Source organism: Pleurodeles waltl, chromosome 9 (assembly GCF_031143425.1).
Source record: "Pleurodeles waltl isolate 20211129_DDA chromosome 9, aPleWal1.hap1.20221129, whole genome shotgun sequence".
Lineage (NCBI taxonomy): Eukaryota > Metazoa > Chordata > Amphibia > Caudata > Salamandridae > Pleurodeles > Pleurodeles waltl.
Window position 1 is genome coordinate 244,973,626 of NC_090448.1, and position 21,876 is coordinate 244,995,501.

General features: G+C 40.3%; 1 protein-coding gene across 1 annotated transcript in view; it reads right to left on the reverse strand.

Annotated features, from left to right (window-relative positions):
• Positions 1–21,876, reverse strand: part of SYN2 (synapsin II) — a 1,016,740-nt gene that overhangs the window by 272,812 nt on the left and 722,052 nt on the right. Inside the window, exon 6 of the mRNA XM_069206656.1 lies at positions 3,242–3,304. Coding sequence (XP_069062757.1) covers positions 3,242–3,304 — 63 coding nt within the window. The remainder of the gene's footprint in view (positions 1–3,241; positions 3,305–21,876) is intronic.

A 21,876-nucleotide genomic window follows, 5' to 3' on the forward strand; every position in this document is an offset into this window, starting at 1 on the left:
AAATAACAGATGTCATCTCAGAAACAAATTCTCACAAACATGTATCATTAAAGAAATGAATTTAAAAATACATAAAATACATAATTCATTTCCAACTAATAAAGTACATAAATATATCAACTGATAAAAAAGTATTTTCTTAGCAAATAATGCCCCTAAAAACATAAAACAGTATTAAGAATACATGTTTAACAAACATATAATAACACATATTAAAATAAAACATTCCAACGTTTACACAATTAAAAAATTAAGGAATCTACTATGTAAAAATCAAATACAAATATTTTTACTAAAAACATTAAATTAAAAAACATTTAATTTATTTCAACTATTCACCATATTCCCAGCAAAATTCAGAAACCCACAACTAAAATATAACATAAATAAATCAGTATGAAATAATTACCATAATTAACAAGTAAAACGAATTTCTATTACTTTACCTAAAATAAGTGTGGTTACTATTTGCATAATTAATAATAAATGTTATAATTAAGTTAATAACCAATAATTGGTAATTTTGTGTAACTTAATACCCCAACAACCAGCTACTACACTATAACTTAATAAAACTAATAATAAAACTGAATTGAAAATGTTAATTAAATTTAAATAATTAATTAAAAATATACTTACCACTAAAAAATAAATTAGAAATGATTTAAACATATTTATATAACTTTCTACCCTATAAATCACTAATAACAATCAACAATTTAAACCTTTAAAAATACAATTTACATTTTTAAAAATTAATGAGAATTAAACAAATACTAACTAAAATGAGTATAATGAAACAGACTAATTAAAATGATTAAAAAATGATACTTTTTGCCACTATATTAATGAAAACAATATCAAAAACAATGTAATTCCTAAAACATTGTTTACCAAAAAATCGATATTCTTGACAATGATATTCTATAACACGATATTTTTGCATCACAATATTTTTTTTCTGAGATTTTGGAGTTCTGTTATTTCAAAACCAATATTTGGTACAAACACTGTTTCAAGGTTAGTTTGACAGTGTTTGAAGTGCTAGAAATTGTAAAAAGTAATTTGCAAGCATTGGACCACAAATGTACAAAGAATAAAGACCTTCTTCAAGTAATCATCTTGCCAATGCCTCCGCATATAGTCTCTATTATTATATTAATGTTTTTGATTTATTGCCTTTATGACCATTTGAGTACGATTCCTAAACTAGCTATATTCCAAAATGCTCTGTTTACAGTATTTACAATATGATTGCTTGCATATGAATTGAATATGAATTGAATATTAGAATTTTCAGTTCATACCTTTTTACCCAAAAAATCATACTGTATAAAAATACAGATTAAGGCTCTTATCCATAAGTAGTGTTGCCTTACCATTGTCTTACCTGCACTTGTTTTTGCTTTACCTAGGTATGCACATGCATGACATCATTATGCCTGTGTATGCTCAATTGTACTATTGTGCGTTGTTGTGTTGCCTTTTCTGAACTCATGTCTAGATGAATGTTGCATGTGCCCACGTTTGCCTCTTGTGTTTCCTATGTGTATGTTTGGAGCCAGGTGTGCATGCTCTACACTTAAACCCGACGAGTTGGCTTTGCCAATTCTTTTGCATTGTGCAATGTGAAGAGACTTCTACTTCTTAGAACTCACAATTGAACAATTTAACGTGAAGCAACCAAGCAGAACCCGGAAGTGGTAAACTGATCTTTTTTTTTTTTTTTTTTTTACAACTGTTTTTATTAGGTTTTAAGTATTTATGATATAGCTCAATTATTTGAAGAACAATACTGCAGAACAGCCGCTGATCACCCCCACCTGGAAGTATCCCCAGCATATAATTACTACTATACATCATTCCTACACATCAAAATTCTAAGAATTACCCACCCAATCTCCCCAGACCCTACAGTGTTTCTCCAGGCAGCCATGTGATTTTATATACGAATTGGTCTGCTATGCGCAGTAGTCCAGACCATGGGCCTTATTACGACCTTGACAGAGGGGTTTCCTCCATCACAAATGTGACAGATATCCCGTCTGTCATATTAAGATATCCATAGAATATAATGGGGTCATAATACGGCAGACGGGATATCCATAACATTTGTGATGGAGGAAACTCCTCCGTCAAGGTTGTAATAAGGACCCATGTGTCCATTCAGATATCAGTGGTGCCAACTCAGATATTCAGCACCGTGCTAAGTATCTCTTAGCAAAAGGAAAGTCCAGTTTCACTAAAAGTTTTGTGTGACGCCTGCTTCCATTTGTTCATCAGTCCCAAAAGGGCTAGTTTGGGGTCGGGTTCCACTGGTATGCCTACCACATCTGTGAGTATATTGCAAATGTTGTGCCAGTAATGCTGTGTAACCGAGCATTCCCATGCCATGTGGTAAAAGCTTCCTAGGGCTAATTTGCTTCTTAAGGGTTGTGGGTGTGGTAATACTAACTTGTATGCAAAGTTCATTTCAAACCATGGGTGGGCTATCTGCACTGCATGACACTGCTTTAAGCAAAGAAGAGTGGATACTGTTTTTTATTTGTTTAAAGACGTGCGTTGTTCTGTATAGAAATCGGGGAAATAGATGTGCATCAATGCAAACAATCATCTGATTCTGCATAAAAGTATTAACGATGTCCAAATGGTAGTAGGAGGTCCAATATGTAAAAGAGAAATGTCTCTAAGGAACACGGATGGCCCATGTAACTGAGGGAAAAGGATAATGCAAATCAGAGGACTTGAACTGACCATGCACGGTTAACTAGGAAAATGCCTTTACCACGCTACCTAGCTCACTTAAAAGAACCACTACCTTGCCCTTTCTTTTAAATAATATTTCCCTTTTTTACACTTTTTCTCTTAACCACTGTGCTCTTACTCTCTCGTGCTCAAGGTAAAATTCATGGCCTAAGAAACACATTATCAATAGGACCATGCAAAGATATTTTGGATGGGAAGGTCAAAGCAGCAGAAACAAATGCACATTTTTTTCGTGTTGTCTCTTTTGAAAAGTCGCAATTAGATTCCAGCCATGAAGTACATCTATGCTTTGGAATTCATGGTAAATAAAAGACCATCATGGAATTCCTAGTTGGCTAATAGAATACGCATTTCTTTCAAGATGTATTTTAGTTTCATGTCTCTTCCTGTTGCAGCCTGGCTTCTATGAAACATTGTTTGTCGCCAAACAGCAATAAATCATGAGAAAACAGGAGAAAATGAAAATATTACTTACCTTTCCCATTCCAGAATGAGCGTGTCCAATCTTCACAACAACTGGAAACGTCGGCATTGTCAACTGAAAATAAATCAAAATTCAATAAATATGGCTGTCTGTACAAATAAGTTGTTCAAATACGATTAGTCATTTATGGTAAAATCACATTAGTTTGGAAATCCATATATACTACCAGAATCAACTGTGGAAGATCCTTTGAACAGAAATCTCATTATTTCCAAAGCAAAAAAGTGACATAGGACGTTTATAATATTTATATAATATAAATATTTCTACATGGTCGAATAGAATTTTCAATTGCGTAATTTCTAGCAACAACTCATGATCAGACTTTACAGCCACAAGAGCGCAGTGTTTTTTTATGATGAGCCTAAAATTCATTATGGCTCATCACACTTCCATCAAACAATTGGTACGAAGTTTCATGGTTTGATGCCATATGTATTGCCATTGAAAACGGCTCCTGTATTTGAATGTGACAAGTTGCTTAAAACTGAAGAACTTGAATACTTGAGTGAAGCCCAGAAAGCATTGCCAGAGGTTTGTTGCAGGATGCATTCAAGCCACACACAAAAATGATCAGCAAAATCTGTGCGAGGGAACCAAAGGAAATCTCATATTACCACATTCGCTGGACGGATATCCTGTCCAGTTCATATTTGCCAGTCAAGCTATTACACAGCTGGCTGACTACATGGTGGTTGCTTGGTCTATCTTTTGGCTTTGCCTTTGGAGTCCGTGTTCATTCTGGCAGCTCCCACTGCCGTAGATTATTTGTTTTGCATTACTTGTGGATTTATATGCTTGCCTTCTCTTGTTGCTGCTTTTTCAGACTTTCTGGCCGTGGCCACCTCTCCATTTTCTTGAGGTAGTTGTTAATACCGGTTTGCCTACCACACTCGTTAGACGGTACCTCTGTTTCGCAAGAACGTTGTGGCTATTTAGCTTTGGTTATCCTGCACATCTTGTAAACTACAGGATACTTGTTATGTGTTTTGCAATGCTTTTCTTTCTGAAATCCCTCATTTGGAGTCGGAAGAAAATATCTGGAATGATTACAAGAGGTGTTTGCTCCTGATTCTGAATTTTGAGTGGTAATTTTCCTGGGGTCTGTATATTTTCCACTTCATATATTCCCAGGGTTAGTATCTGGAGGAGGTTGTGGAGGCAAATCGAGGGAAAACCCTTTTCTACTCGGTAAAGATGATTCCACAAGCTATTTGCCAGTCTGACCCGTGGTATTCGAAAACTTGATAGAGAAAAACCCTATTTCCAAAACCACAAGCATTGGTATCATGGACGTCACTTATGGGCCGCCAGGGGTTGCATCTGCGACTCCTGGCTAACCCTTTGCTACCCCTAGCCCCCCTCCTTTGCGACCCCTGGCCTCAGAGGTGGCAAATTCACTGCCAGGAACACAGCGGCAGCTCGTTTGTTTAGACGTTAGTTGGGACCCCACTCTCTTTGTTTTCTGTTATATTTTATCACACTAATAGTGTATAATAATCTATTATTCACTGTTAGTGTAATAAAAAATGAGTGCAAGCAGCTGGAATATGCCCCTCCATGGCAGCTTGGGTAAGTAAAAAATGCTTTTAAATGTATGTTGTGTGCATGCTTGCGGGTGAGTGTGTGTTTATGTGAGTGCATATAAATGTGAATTGGGTGTATGTGTAAGTATGTGTGTGTGGTGAAAGTGGAGGTCAAAGGGCGTGCCATAATATTTTCGCTACCCCTGTAATTGCAGTGAATTGACGTCCATGACTGGTATGAGTATATTCCTTGGGTTGTTGTACTTCACAATATTGCAATACTTCCCAGCTATTAGGACCTTTGTTCTAACAAGAGTTGCAGATAGATCCTAACCATATTATTGACTACCAAAACACTGTCTAAATATGTTATTAGTAGTATACTGTGACAATATTTTTAAAGTCAACATTTGTGCTGATATATATATATATATATATATACACACACACTCATTTGTCCATATTTCAAACTCAAAATTGTGGTAAAACACTTCTGTGGTTCTTGTGAGACTAGGATGTCAATTGTTCATGAATGTATATAGGGCCAATACAGTAGCCATTAACTTAAGTTATACTCCGCTTTTTTACAGTTGACAGTATTTATTTGACAAGTTTCTTAGGGGTAACCTTTCAGTCAGTTGGAAACATGTAGATTTTCCGTGTCCCATGTAAATGTCAACAATTTTGTGAACTTGACAAACACATTTTTGTGTACATCTCTGTATTTTATTTGCATGTTTTGATTTGGGTTTGCTAGTGTCAGTGGATGTTATTTCTTTTTGAAAAAATTGTTTCTGGTTAAGTGATGCTTCCTTTTCTTAGCAAGCATGGAATGGAAGTCCAGTGCTTAATTTGTAAATAAAAAAAGTGCCGGAGTCCAAAGCTCTCTTCTGAAACATGCGGCGCTGCAGTTAAATGTATGCACAGAATACTGAGGCAGTGTAATCCTAAAGCCCTTTTGGGCACCTTTAATCAATTTAGAGACACTCCCTGCCCATTCACCTCACTCTTATAGCTTTCTGCTTTCTCCCTTTGTGACGCTTTTCATTCTTTCTCTTCCTCCATCTTTCTCTTATATGTCTTTTGCACACAGTAATTGCGTGATGCAGAAAAATAAGTGCTGGTGCCCCTCCCCGGAAACCACCGGCTCAAATTAAGCACTGGAAGTACCCCCTTGTGGTACAAACCTAACCAATGATTATTTGTTTTGAACTATCTAGGGTATAAGCAAAGGGACGAACACTCAAAAGAGGGAACAGAGAGAGTGTGTGTGTGTGTGTATGTATCTTTCTTTCATTCTGAAGGTTATATACTTTCAGAAAACATACATATTAAAGACCTCATTATGAACTGCAGTACACACAGGGTAACCCAAACGTAGCCTGAAGGACCAGGGTAAATCATAATACAAAACTACATTGGTCCATCCGGAGGCACTTTCTCATTAAGAAAGAACAGTTATTAATCCATACACCGTTTACATCATACATTAACCATGCAGCATAACAGAACAAATAATCAAACAGTCAGAAAACATGAATTACTCCAGAGGACAATCAGAGGACAATGTGGACTAGGGGAATGCTACCTGGATGAAATGAGATCTATTTAACTGTGTAATGGTCAATCAATAGGCTTTTTAAACTAAGTTTTTTTCGTATAAATGTTGCAGATATATTGCTGGTTTCCATGTCTTTAATCACAAGCATTTTACTTTTGCATATTGTTTCTGTCCTCTTTTGTGTTCTATTGTGGTAGGGGACTTTAGACTGATATATTTTAAAAATTGTGAAATGAATAATTAAAAAATGTACAGTCTCTTATATGGAGTAATTCATGTTTTTCTGTCTCTTTGATTATTTGTTATGATATGCTGCAAGGTTAAGGTCTGATGTAAACTCTGTATGGATCAATAACTAATCTTTTTAATGGGAAACTGTCTCTGGTGGACCAATGTAGTTTTGTATTATCATTATGAACTGCAGCATTTTACCTAGAACAATAACTCTAGACGAAATAGCCCAAGTACCAATACAAGTTTGTCTGGGGTCAGAATTATCAGGTCCTAAAATTTCAGATGCAATAATTCAGGTACCAAGGCACCAGGACTGTAAGATTTGTTGGAGGGCAAGGTCAGAAGCATTGCCTGGTCCCAGTGCTTTATCTGTAGGATAAGATAAGTGATGGTGCCTAAAGCGCAGCTCAGACACCCGCGGCTGCTGCTATAAAATGTCAAAGCACAAATTGCAAGGGTGTACACTCCCGAATCCAACTCAGGCCTATTCAATTCACTGCCAAGCACTCCCTGTCCTGTTATCTCACTCATACATGTGTCTACTTTCTCCATTGGTGACGGAGTTCCTGTATTTCTCTTCCTCCGTCTTTTTGTTTTGCTTTTCCCTCTGTTGATCTTGGGAAATGTCTGATGTGGAAAAATAAGTATGATCTCCAAAAATAAGTGCCAGGGACCCCCACCAGCAACCACCGGCTCAAATTAAACACTGACTGGCCTCCATTTACACCCTCAGCATACGGGCGATCACATAGTATTCTCTAAGTGCAGGCAAAAGTGTACCCTTCACCCCTGCCCCTCACCACCTTCAACCACATCTGGCAGTCCCACAGACATTTTCTGCTTGCTCAGAGCTTTACGCTGTCCACTATGTCTGCTGCAAAGTCAGGCCAAATGGTAATATAGAGTAAGTATTTTACCTATCAGGCAAACTTGAATGACGAGGCGCAGGTCATTCATAGCAAGTAAGATGCGATGCAAATGCATTTAAGGTTCAGTTCTTCAAAATACTAAAATTGGCAATTTAGCAATAGGGGAGAACTCCCATACAAAATGTGAAATAAACATGGAAGTAAACATATAAGGCTTAGTAACACTTCATTTTATATAACTCTGGGTACAAAAATATATTAAAAATATAGAAACCTGAATAATAATAAAGAATCACTATTTTATAGCAACAACACATTCCCAGAGTTGTCTACCCAAGATAACTTGAAGCTGCAAAAAGAAAAGCTTTGAATGTTTTTGAAACAAACAGATGTGATGGAGCCATGCAAATTAAAGATTGCAGGATTTGTTTGATCTATGAAAGCTTTGCCCTGCTTAGAGAAAATCTCAAGAAAACTTTCAGGAAAAACCTTTTTAACCCTAGTGGGTATTTCCATTTAGGCAGTGTGGTGTGGGAATCTAGGTATAAAAAGCTATATCCCTACATAACAAAAACCATTACATTTAAATATGTAATGACAACATGAAAAGAACATAACTACAGGTTATCTACAAATATTAAATTGTGCTGGTGTCCCCTGCAGCAGCATTGCTGCTGACTCTATTATGAGCCGGCGGCAATGCTGCCGCCCCTTTCCCACTGGGCTGACCAGCAGAAACCTTGTTTTTTGCCGGTCATCCCAGTGGGAAAGTCATAATGGGGCCAGCGGGGAGGTCTACCGCATGGCGGCGACCGCCCAGTCATGAGTTTGGCAGATGGGCATTTCCATTTGCCAAACTTTTAATCAGCTCCAAAATCTCTAGTATGAATGTTTAACAGCCATTGGAGCTAGAAAGACTTAACATTTTAGAAAGCTAGAAACACTGATCAATTCTTTCTTAGCAAGGGCAGGTAGAGGATCTGGGATACGGCCACAGTCCTTACTCCACTCAATGTCAAGAGTCAACTAGAGGTGCCTGCATCTTTTGTGTAATACTCTCATTGTAAATCGAGTCTTTATTTTTTGGATGCAGTTTCCAATATGTTCACAGGAATGTATTTTAGATAGAACTAGCTTAGGTCAATGGTTAAAGCACACCTCATTGTAGAAACAGAATCAATTTTAACATGTCAAAGATCACAGACAGAAAAAAAAAAAAATCAGTGCAATTCTATTTATTTATCGGTGCTCTTACACTAATGTTAGATATTGTGGCAAATTTCCAGGTGGTTTTACCTTGAAAAATATTTAGCACATCCTGAAATTTCCCTCAGTGACTTTCACTCAAAGGAGTTTTATCTGCTGGTTTCTTTTATTGAAATCATGGAGTTTACGTATCTTCATCACTATCAACCGGAAGGAACTGGTCACATTTCTATATTTTGGCATTGCATGACTGTCTGGGTTACAACTCCTAAAGTACATTGGACAGGAATCGTCCATCAATGCAGGTGCATGATAACCACCCACAGGAGGGTTCTAGCATTTTATGTCAGCACAGAAAAACTCAAAATTGTGGTGGCTTTCCATGAAATATTACGTTCTCATTTACACGTCTAAAAATAATTTCAAATTTAACTTTTGGATTTAAAGAGCCTTTCATTCTTTGTTATATTCTAACCATAAAAGTAAGCGTTTGATTGTGAAAAAAATTTACAAGTGTAAACCATGAGCAATAGTACAGTAAAACTTTAATTCATGACAAAAATTGCAATTTCCTTTGACTATTTTCCCTACTTGTGTGATAGAGAATGGAAGAGAGGATTTGGACCAGGATAAGCATGGCAACAAATTAATTTCACATTTGTGAACGGAACAGGAAAAAAAATATGTTCTCCGTTTTCCAAATGTGAAATAGGACTGACTATACTTTCCCCAATATTTTATAATCCCCCCAGAACAAGAGAGCACATCCCTTGTATAGTCCCTATAGAGCTGTGTTTATTGTCTGCGTGTCGCTGTATGGCCTTCTAAAAACTCACGCCCATGCCACACATGGTTTTTTTGTCAAAAATGTTACTGCAAATTTTACATTGATATTATCAATAATATTATCAAAGATGCCATGAGTGCCGTAATTTGTGGGGTAATTAGCAGTGCATGTTGACGACGTGAGTGTGAGAAAACAGGGCTGATTGCAGATGCCCCTAACTTTCTGCCCCCATTTTTCACTTTTTGCTGGTGTTTTCCTGACTCTGATTGTGCCAGGGTACCCCTAACCAGTTCCAGGGCCTGTGCTCTGTATTAAATATGTATGCAAATTAGGCTAATTATAATTGGCTATGTCAACCTACCTATAAGTCCCTAGTATAAGGTAGGTTTAGGGACCCCTGCATAGGCGGTGCGCTCACAGGTGCTCTGCTGAGGTGCCCAGTGTAATTTTAAAGGCAGGCCTGCATTGCTAGCTGTTTTAAATTAAAGTTATATGCAAATTCGACATTGGAATTAAAAGTACTTCTAAAGTCTTAGTCTACCTTATTTTTACATATAAGTCACTCCTAAAGTGTGCCCTTTGTGCCGCTAGGGTTGGGTTCTGTGTAATTATAAGCAGGGACCTCATAAAATAGTTTTCTAAGCCCTGGTGATGTAAAACAGCCAAATTAGTTTTCCCCTCACTGTAGTGAATGGCCTCCATAGGCTAAAATGGGGAGACTTTATTTTAATTAACAAAGTCCCCTTAAGTGTCAGATACCTCGGGTTTGGTATCAAGCTAATTGTTATAATAAATCCCACAACTTACAATTGTTGGATTTACTATAACTAGCTCAGGTAAAGTTTTAAACTCTACCTGAAAAGTTGCCAACTTCAGCTCTGTAGTGCCCTTCTCTGATTGGCCAAGCTGCCTTGATGAGGTTTGAAGTGGTCTGGGGTAAACACAAAGGATGTGCCTGGGGAAGGAGAACTGCATCAGCAGGTGGGGAAGCAGAAAGGGGGGAGGGCTGCCAAACTGGTCTTCAAAGGAAGGGAACGACATTTGGAGTAACCCAGCACCTTCCTCACATCCTGCAACCCCAGACAATTAGGTGCCCTCTTGATTAGACTAGGAAAGGGCAGGAGAGGGGTTTGTTTAGGATTTTTAGCCACACCAGTGGGTGGGCTGAGCCAGATCTAACCTCCAAGAATATTTTTCAGCCATGATGGATTTTTGAAGAATGTCGCTCCCTGGGATTGATTTTTGCCACACTTCCCAGGAAGAGGTCATCACAGGTGAAAGGGCCCTGCATCTGATTGAAGAACCAGGACCCACATGTTTTTCTCCCAGGAGCAAGGATAAATATGGCAGAGCTGCACCCACACCTCAGATCCCTACCATATTTCCATAAGGAAAAAGACAAAGAAGACAAAGGACTGCCCTGCTGGACCTCTGACCTGCACCTGGACACTACACTCTGAAGCACTGCACCAGCTGCACAATGGACTTCACCACTAAAAGGACTTTGCCTGTCTTTTTACTGCTTCAAGAAGGGACTTCCTGTTTGCTACAGGTACAAAGAAGCTGCCCAAAGTCCCCTGCATCAAGTCCTGCAAGCAGAGCCCAGCTGACCAGTGTCTAGTGCCCATTTGAGGATTCTGACTAGCTGTATTTTGGGAATTGGAGTCCCAACTCCCAAGGACCAACTCCGAGCTTCTGGAACCTTGAATCAAGTTGTGGACACATCAAGGTCCCAAAAAGGACCTCTGGAAGAAGATCCAGAATTTTGGAGACGTTTGGAGCAACTCCATAAGTTGAAGACGAGCATTATGGGAGTTGAAGTCCCAGACCCCAAGAGGTAAACTAGAGCCTCTTAACCCTTGGCTGGTGCTGTGGACCACATTCCTGAATCAAGAATCACTTCTGAAAGTAAGTGTGACAGTGTTACCCCATGGGTGGCCTGAACTCTGGACTTTGCCCCTTTCCAGTGTGACCTTTTTTAACCTTTTGAGCACTAGGTGCTTCGATGCGCTAGAAAATATTAATTCTTTTTATATCTCCTGTTCCTCTTATCCAATTTTATTTGTGTTAGTGTCATTTTAAAGATAAAACTATACCCTATTTTTATAAATTGGTGTTGGATTTGTATTGTGTTTTGTCTTTTACTTATTTACTGTTTTGTGATTTTTTAATGCTTTACACTCTAGTCTCCCAAGGTAAGCCTTGTTGCTCGTTGCCAAGCTACCAAGGGTTGAGCTGCATTTCATTTATTGAGACCTAACTGGACCTAAGTGGGGGTTAGTGGCCTATTGCTAGGGGTAGGTACTTACCTGCCCTTATCAGTAATCCACTTTCCAGCAGTGAGTTATAGTTACCTTAGGGCATGAGTTATAGTTACTTGAAGTAACTAACTATAACTGGTGAATTTCTATGGTTTCGTACGTTTAAAATAGGAGCCTAACGATAACGTCCCTGTAACCTTTGTTTTTTAAGTGAATTTCTATGTTTAAAAAAAAATCTATTTCCCATCTATAACGGCCCTGTAACCTTTGTTTTTTTTTCCAGTTAATTTCTATGTTTTTTCTAATGTATACTAATGAAAACTACTATACGATAATCCAACCACCGGCAGCAGTTGGCCACAGGGCCTGGCCCTCCACCCAACTTTGAACCATGCACGGCCTTCGCCCGTGCACAACAGAGGTTGCCCACAAAACCTGGCCTGCAGCCAGAGCCTGCGGTCAACCCCCTAACCAACCAACCCCATGCTGTGCACAGCCCTTTGGCTGTGGGTGGCAGAAGTTGGCCGCAGCCTCTATAGGTGTCAGAATAGGTAGGAGAGGATGTACCTGGGGGTGAGAGTGGCTGTGAGAATGTCTGTCTGGGTGTGAGAGTGCATACATCATATTTTAGTTTGTGCCTCAGTGTGTGCACAGGTCTGAGAGTAGGTGTATGAGACAGTCAGTGGGTCTGTGAGTGGGTGTGTGAGAGTCTGAGTGGGTCTGTGAGTGGGTGCATAACTGTCTGAGTGGGCCTGGGAGGGTTTGACTGGGGCTGTGAGTTGGTGCATGAGGCCCTGAGTGAGACTATGAATGGGTGCGTGAGTGTCTGAGTGGGTCTGTGAGTGGGTGCGTGAATGTCTGAGTGGGTGTTTGAGTGGGAGAGACAGAGAGTTGTTTAGGCTTTGATGCATGATATACTTAGAATGAGACATTTCTGTACAATTAAAAAAATCCTGTAATTTCTAAAAACTTAAATAATTTTTACTTTAAAAAAAAAAGTCAGTCTGAACTCGAACTCTGAGTGCTCAGTGTGAAGGTCTACGATCCTCACACTGAGCTAGTGCTTGCTTTTTTTTATTTTTTAGCTCTTTATGGGCTATCTGGGACTGCGAGGGAGCCAATGAGGGCTCCCTCGAGGTCCCTACATATGTATTTATTTATACTTTTTTTTAAGTATTGGAAATTATTGGAAATGCCCTTTATGGGCTATCTGGCACCGCGGGGGAAGGCTTAAGGCTTCCCTCGCAGTCCCTTTGCTTCAGCAAGCACGGAGTTGGTTAACAGCAGCTCCGTGCTTGCTAAAGCATTTCATCTCTGTCCTTGTAACCTTTGTTTTTTTCAGTGAAAAAAAAATTATATATATATATATATATATATTTATATATTTATATATATATATATATATATATATATATATATAAAAGATCCAGAGAAAGTGATTTTGATCAAAGTTTATATGAATCAAGACATATCATACATATATAATGTAGAGGAAGACTATGGCCCTCATTCTGACCTTGGCGGGCGGCGGAGGCCGCCCGCCAAAGTCCCGCCGTCAGGTTACCGTTCCGCGGTCGAAAGACCGCGGCGGTAATTCTGACTTTCCCGCTGGGCTGGCGGGCGGTCGCCTTCAGACCGCCCGCCAGCCCAGCGGGAAAGAGGCTTCCACGATGAAGCCGGCTCGGAATCGAGCCGGCGGAGTGGAAGCTGTGCGACGGGTGCAGTTGCACCCGTCGCGTATTTCACTGTCTGCGCAGCAGACAGTGAAATACATGTAGGGGCCCTCTTACGGGGGCCCCTGCAATGCCCATGCCAGTGGCATGGGCACTGCAGGGGCCCCCAGGGGCCCCGCGACCCCCCCTACCGCCATCTGGATCCCGGCGGTCGGACCGCCGGGATCGGGATGGCGGTAGGGGGGGTCGGAATCCCCGCGGCGGTGCAGCAAGCTGCGCCGCCGTGGAGGATTCAATGGGGCGGCGGTACACTGGCGGGAGCCCGCCAGTGGTGCCGGTCCGACCGCGGCTTTACCGCCGCGGTCGGAATCCCCATTGGAGCACCGCCGGCCTGTCGGCGGTGCTCCCGCGGTCCTCCGCCCTGGCGGTCTTTGACCGCCAGGGTCAGAATGAGGGCCTATGTTGTATTTAATAACTCTACTTTTGCTAACTGTACTTTCTCCAGAGCGTTGATCGACCACGACTTTCAACAAAGCCCCATCCTAGTGTTAAGCCTACCAGCTATGCCCCTCTGGAAGATTTCTTGCTCCCCGCAGAGTCTTCTGCAACCAAACAACGGGTCAATTCATGTGAGACTATATATATATATATATATATATATATATACATATATATCCATCCTAATTGTGATCACCAGTTGGTAGTTATAGTTAAGACCAAGTTTCCACTGAAAAATAATTTTTTGAGTTGGCTATATCTTTAGTGCCATATGACGAATCTTTATGAAGTGTCAAGCTGGGTCTTGTTGTGCATGGAAAGTTTTGAGGCTATCTGTAAAGCGGGGGCTGAGAAAAAGAGGGGGGGCAAAAAAGGTGCAAAGTTCATTTCCCATGTTAATTTCCAGAGACTCTTTGGACATGCCTGCAGCCTGAACAGATGGACGGTACTACAAAGTTGGCAAAAAGGTAGCCTTTTGTCAGAAGATCAGGCTTTTTGTTATTTGGTGAATATCTGTTTAGTAGTTTAAGAAAAATTAAAGGAAATCCATATTTGTATATCTAAGGTCGCAAAGGTGACAAAAACTGCTGATCTCCTGCAGAGATCTGATTGGCTGCTAACACTTCTACTTGGGAGTGTTGGCAGCCATTTTGAGACTCGGCTTCAGCCGAATCACAAAAACTGACTAAAAAAGAAAAAGAAGAAACGGGGCAGGATACATTTACCCTAACCTTAGCTGTGGTCCAGAGGCCTCGCTGGGACTCCACCAGGCAAAAAACATTTTTTTAAAATTTATGGTGAAATTCGAAAATATTCATGTATTTCATGGTGAATTTAAAAAATAAAATAAAAAAACAAGCGCATGCTTGCTTTTAATTTTGCCCCCTGGTGGGCCAGGTCCCGGGGGCATGCTTAATAATAAAAATAAATGAGGAGGGTGCGCACTGGAACCCGTCCTAGGGTTCTAAAAAGCCCTTTGGACCCCCCTTCCCCAGGACTTCATGTGGTATATATGGAGGGGGGCAGTGCAAACCCCCCGGGCCCTGGGGCCACCACTTCCTCAGGGCTAAACATTAACATTAATAGGTGAGGCCCTGCGGAGCCCCTGGGACTACTGCCTCCCCAGGGCTATGTTATATAAATATGTGGGGGACGAGCAGACCCCCTCAGGCCTTGAGGCCACCACCTCCACAGGGCTACAGAATTCAAAAGGCTCCCCGACGGTTCCCAAAGTCTACTACACAAAAAATGAATCCTGCCTGCTATTTTTAATTACATAAATACACAGGGCAGGAACCATCCTGGCACAGTGCTCATTCAGCAGAAATAAATCTCCATGGGAAGCACAAATATAAACAAAGCAGGTGCCCAAATTGAAGCTCGACTGCTGTAAAGTAGTAATCATCCTAACTTCATGCACATGGGCAAGCAAAACTAGTGTATTTTCTTTGCATCTCCACCATGAAGAGTTACCTGTAAACCTAGAAGGAGGTGTTTGTATCCTTGTTTTTTTTTAGCGCAATATCTCATGTAATGACTGTGACAAGTGGGTTTTTTCTTGTCATCTGCTGCTGAGACTAGATATCAGGGATATAAGGAAAAACACAGTAATTCACTTATAAAACCACAGGTTACAGGGACATTATAGTTAGGCTCACATTTAAAACATTCAAACCATAGAAATTCAGCTTTTAAAGTTAGAGTTAACTCACGTAACTATAACTAGTGCCCTAAGGTAACTATAACTTGCACCCTCGCCATGCACTGACTGACATGTTTTATAACATCACTGAAAATATCACTGCCACATCTACAATAACATTATTAATGAGAAAACTGTGCATGACAGGGCACGAGAAGTACCATCAACACCACTACTAAGGGTTCAGGACTTGGGAAGCACTATTCTCTGGACCTTGTTACGCCCCTGTAGCTCATACAGGAGGCCAGTTAACTAGCACATGGAGCATTTATAGTGGTGTTGAGCTCAAGAAGATGGTCCAGTTCTCCTTCAAGCAGAAAAGAAGGCCTCTATCACCAAGGCAGTCTTCTGATAACAGCAGGGAATTACTCTTGGAGCCAGACAGCCCTTCTGAAGTCTTTCACAGGTCCACGAGTGCACTGAACATTTTCTCTGAGGGTCCAATATTTTTACTTTCTGCTAGCCTTTGAGGTGGGAGCATTCCCTCTACTAACCCTACATCTGGTTCTGGAAAGGTCTACACTTCACTTGCCAAAGCGCAAAGAAGTCTAGAGTGACAAAAGAGTAGTGTCAGATTCCTATGTGTGTGCTGGAGGCAATAACTGCAGGGAACAGTTCCGTCCCTAGCCATCCAACCAATATCTAGCCAGCCCTTGGTCTCACTACCTGGGAGTATACACAAAGCCATTCATTCATGTGACCTGGGGCACTGGCAATTGGTTAGGACAAGAAACTGTCCACTTTCTCATAATGGCATTTTCAAAATTGAGATTTAAAATCTGTCTTTACCGTTAGAGAAGATTTTAAACTGCAGTTCATTTGAACTTGATATTCTTATCTGCTTCCAGTCAAAGGTAACCCATTGTTATCCAATGGGCGAGATAGCACTACAGTAGTGAAAAACAAGTTTAGGAGTTTTCCACAACCAGGACATGTAAAACTATGTTCCACTTTTTAAATAGCATGCGCCCTACCCTTTGAGCTATCCAGGCCTTACCCTAGGGGTAACATGCATATTAAAAAGGAAGGTTTGGGGTTGGTATGGTGACAAAAGGTTTATTTTGCCTGATCAAAATGGCAGTTTAAAACTGCGCACACCGGCTCTGCAATGGTAGGCCTAAGACATGTTTAAAGGGCTACATAAATGGGTGGTACAATCAGTGCTGCAGGCCCACTAGTAGCATTTAATTATAATAATAATCTCACCTAACTAGGGACTGATACGTAAATTAAATATGCCATTTGGCAGTGGTAAAGTGCACAGAGACTTAAGGCCAGAAAAGGCAAGATCTGAAAAAAGGGAGGAGGAAGGCCAAAAGTGTGGGGGAAGGCCACCCTAAGGCTGACAGGTCTAAAAGGGTTATATCATCGGAAAGTGGCCTGTGAGGAGCTCCATGCAATTAAGTGTGGCTATGCTCATAGCAGATACTGTAAGCAAAACAAAAAACAACATATGCAGCAGCTAAGTTAAAGGCCTTTTTAAACTTAATGTCAGTACTAGGATATCCTTGTGGGTGACAGAGTGCTTTACAGATACACATAACAATGTATATTGCAAGTTGCACCTAAAGCACTTTGAAAACTTAACCACTCACCTAGCAATACACTCTAACTGTAAATGAATGGTGGACTTTACAGTCAAACTGTTATTGGAAGGGAACATTTTAGCAGTCAAAGGTTCAAAGCACTCTACTGTATGTAGTACTACATGATTTAAATGCCTGGGACACTGAAAGGGATACAAGGCAGCCACTACCCCGGGGTACGAAGGTGCGCAAGGTCAGCAGTCTAGAGGTTGATACTGCTTTAGCCAATCTGGCTAAAAGTGGCAAAGATGATTATCAAAGTGGCAGAGAGCTGGAAGAAGGAGACAATTGAGAGAATCACAGCATGGGACAGAGGAGTGTGGGGGAACAGGCAGTCAATGAAAGGGGGCGGGAGGCCCCAAAGGACCACTACGGGACCAGTCGGACCTTTCAGAACATATGGCAGATGGAGGAGTCAGAAGGAGGCAGCCGGCACAAGTAGCGGCAACTACTACTGTTGATAAGTGGTGGGGGTGTTGGCGGAATGTCAGGAAGGAGTGGAAATTAATACAAAAAAAAATAAAAAAGTGCTTACCTGTCGCCGTCTGAGTCTTCCTCTGCTGTGGCCTGGCTCCTGATTTCCCAAGGGCTGTTAGACACTACTTAGGCTCCCAGGCACCAATCATGACACTGATCTCTTGCTGGTAATACCGTTTACCAGCATTAGCAGTGCTATGATTGGCCTGAGTGGACTAGCCTAACGATCACTCAAGGCCTAGGAGCATGTGCCTCTTCTCCACCCAGCTGTGCAGGACAGACGTGGAGAGATCTAAGTGTGCATGTCGGTTTGGTGTTAAAATAGCCCTGCCCTAGACTTGGCTGGTGCCGGTAAGAAAAATAAAATGATAATAAATGGTTTTATTATCATTTTATTATTTTATTTTATCCGTTTATTTTCACGTTTCTCTCAACTGGCTATCGGCAGTGGGGCAATGCTCCTCCGCCATAACGGAAGAGCCGCAGCTGGGCATCAGGAAGAAAGATGAGGTCAGGAGGTACCGGTGGAATACCAGGAGGAGGCAGACACAGGTTCCCTCTTGAAGAAGTGGATACTGCATTCTTGGGGAGAGGCGTCGTGGACGAGGCTGCTGTCGCTCTGGGCCAGGGCCATGGCCTGCGGCAACTACGGAGGCGACAAAAGCCTCTGCGGCTGTAAAATGGTGGGTATCACAGGAGCTGCTGTTTGGTTGGTAGTCCTGACAAAGTGCCTCACTGCAAAACCGGACTCTGAATGGTACTGCAATGTTTTTTTTTTCCTTCCTTTATGAGTGTTCACCTCATGGCAAGCACTACTTTTTTAAATATTATTCACTGGGTTCGTATACGCTTGGGGCTACGAGGGCTGTCCGTTTAGTTGTGGTGAGAGAATTACAAGACATGGTATGGTGTTAGGTTCTAAAAAAACAGTGCATAGGAGTCCGAGAACTAATTCCTATGTCTTTTCATCCCCGAGGGAACACCTGGCCCGTCCAATCCAAGGAAGAGCCATGAAGGATAACAGAACAGAGGAGAAAGAGATCCCAATATGCAATAGTTCAACCTTATTGGAAACTTACGAAGCATTTTCTAAATAAAAACCTTACTACCGACAAGACCTCTGTTCTCATGTCCCCTCCATCTTCCTGTTACATACTACACAGTAGGAGTTACTTCTTGCAGCTATATATGATATTAGTCTGAACAACAGGTGAGGGTCTAAGAAGAGGGAACAGGAACTGGAAAGCTTTTATGATCTGACAGCCAAGGAAAACGCTATTAGCATTCTATTGCACCTCTGTGACAAAACCAAAATATGACTATGGAGAGGGCATCCTTTGTAATTCTATGCAAATGCTGACATAGATACGATATCAGAGGACTTCTTGTCCTGCCATTGTCAGATTTTCTTTTTTTCCTGGAAAGCAGGAAGGTGAAAAGTGAAAAGGCCATTAAGACAACTTGAACCATCTAACCGTACAAAAAAAAAAAACTGCACGTCTTTGTTAAGGCTGAAATCTTACTAAAATATATTCATGTATTCTGAATGTTAAATCTGCACAGAAAATGAATTAATATAGATAAATAATACACAATGCTGAAAATGTACCTCCTTGAGTGACCGCCAATAATCACGAAGTGTCTTTATTAATTGCTTGTTAATGTAAAACGTCATGCTCATGTTTAGAAGAATGCAGTAGTATGTTATATTAATGGTCATGTATTATGTATTTGCTTTATTAATCATAGGCCTTAAATTAGCGAGGTCTTGGGCCTAGTTGCACGACTTCATGTTAAGTTGAATTGCTTAAAGGATTTACATAAAAAGAATGTATAGAGAGTTAGACTTGTATATTTCCACCGCGTTGACCAGATGCTAGTAGCTAAATTTCTTTTGCATGAGAACTGCTTGCCAGAATATGTTGTACTAGCTATTGATACTTTGTAGAATTTAGTGTGTGTCAAGGCGACGTTTCCAGGAACTAACAATGGATGCACTGACTGGAATATAAGGTGATACAAAATTGTTACCTGACAAATTCAAAGATGGGAACAGGAGATGAGGAGCCAATCATCGACATGTGAAAGACAGTTTAATTATATCTTAGATTTGGGGTCCTACTTTCATTGGACTAAATGTAAACGTACGATTCTTTGACCAAACAGCAACTTGGGGAGATGTTGCAAGGAATCAAAAGTAGCCAGACTGTACCGAGAGGAGACAATCGCACTTTTTCCTAACTGATCCAAGAGGAGACGCGCTTAACTTTTCCTAACTTTGTTGCCGAGAAGCGACATTCCTATTATGCCTGTTCATGACCCATTTCTATCTTGAACTATATTGCTGAGTCCCGATGTCTTGCTGACCGAACAGATGTCCAATTGATGAAGACTGTTGCAGCTTGCTGAACCATTCTGAGGCAAGGTATAAAGCTATGTTATTGATCCCGATATCATTTGCTTTTGTGTTTAGGTACCAACCGCTAATTTGATAAAGCCATAGCTAGAAGTTTTTTCCAAATTTGTGTTGATTAAATTGTTTTGCATGAAGCCCAAACATGCTATTCTAATCAGAAGGTTAGTTAGGAGGCTCACTGAAGATGCTTGCTAAATAATTAACAATAGTTTATGTCTTTTCTTTGCTGAATCTAAATGTATGCTAATTCTATTGTGCATTTATTCTTGCTAATGATTTGTACTGCAACTCTAGAATGTGTAGTGATCCACGCATTGATTAAACTGAAATTCTTTAGACAATTCGGTCAACCAGTATTTTTTCGGTATGTTTACCATTTGATTCTGAGACTAAGTTACGTGATATTAGCAACGTTAACATAGGGAATTAAACATTATAACTTTTACATAAAGGTGTGGTTATTCATGGCCAAAGGGGTCATGGTGTGTGGAAATTACTTACTCCCAAGACTATTAATCCTATTGATTGATATTGTTATTGATTGGTACTGAGATTTGAGGAGGGAACTACTCTAAGCGCAGTCAAAAGGTCCATTGAACCTTTAATGCGTTCCCTTATAAATTAATTAAAAGAAACCAAATAAGGTCAGACACGCTAACATCATCACCAAATTCTCCCTCAGAAAAAGCCATCCTTTCACAAAAAAACAGCAGTTCCAGAAGACCCTTGGAGTATAAAAAAAAAGGTCGATAGTGAACCAGCTCCACTCCTTTTTGGGAGTAAAATTAGTAAAATCAACTGAAAAGAAATAAGAAAGGAGGACTAGTAAATGAGTTATAATAACGAAGACACTGCCACACCAGAAGTAATCAGCTAAATGTGTTTCAAAATTCTTCCTGCTGGGTCAATACCAGTGCAGGAAGCATTTTAAACAGTTGAACAGATTTGAATGGTTGAATCGTATGCTATTTTTATCACGTTTGGAAACTGGGAAGTGACTTTCTATGAATTATTAAAATTATGCAATGTAACTGATGTAGCAATTAGTGACCAAGAAAGCATTTAACCATAATCGATAATGTGCATAGTAATTAGTTACTTGATTGATCACTTTGAAAGCTAGTTAATTTTGGACAGTTTTATACTGATGGATATGATTTATGGTAGATTGCTTTGCATGCTCAATGTTGCACGTTTGGCAACATTAAACATACCCTTGTTCTGAACTGCTTTATTTAAATAGTATCTGACTTACTGGGGGATAACGTATGTGTTGCAACGGCCATATAAATTGGACATTGTGAGAAGAGGGCACCTTTGCAATGAAAGTATTTTGATGTATCACACCATTTTAATGAATGCAGTTACAATTTATTAATGTCTTGGCAGTGTGGCTACCTGTCTACATGTGAAAACTATAACCAGTCCTGGTTAAGTGGACTATGGGCAGACCCAAAGGTAGAGGTGTACGACTGATACAATAATAGCCAGACACCATTATGGGTATCTTTTGCCTAATCTTCAGGAAACTTTCCCAAAAACGTTTCTTCCACCTCAGCTCCATCATAGAAAGTTTCACAGTGATCTGTCATGTGTGGCTGAGAAAAGGTGAAGGGGAGGGGGGGTTAAAACACATTTTCTCCATTCATTTTTCCAAAGGGAAACATAACAGAAATACCACAAAAACCGCTGGAGAAATAAATAAAATGTGGCAGAAAGCTAGATCTTGTCTAGAGAGTATCATTTTTGTGATTTGGTGTAAATCCAGCTGGTAGTTTTTGAGAAATATATCTCACAAACTTTGATTATTTCACAACACAGAGGATCTGT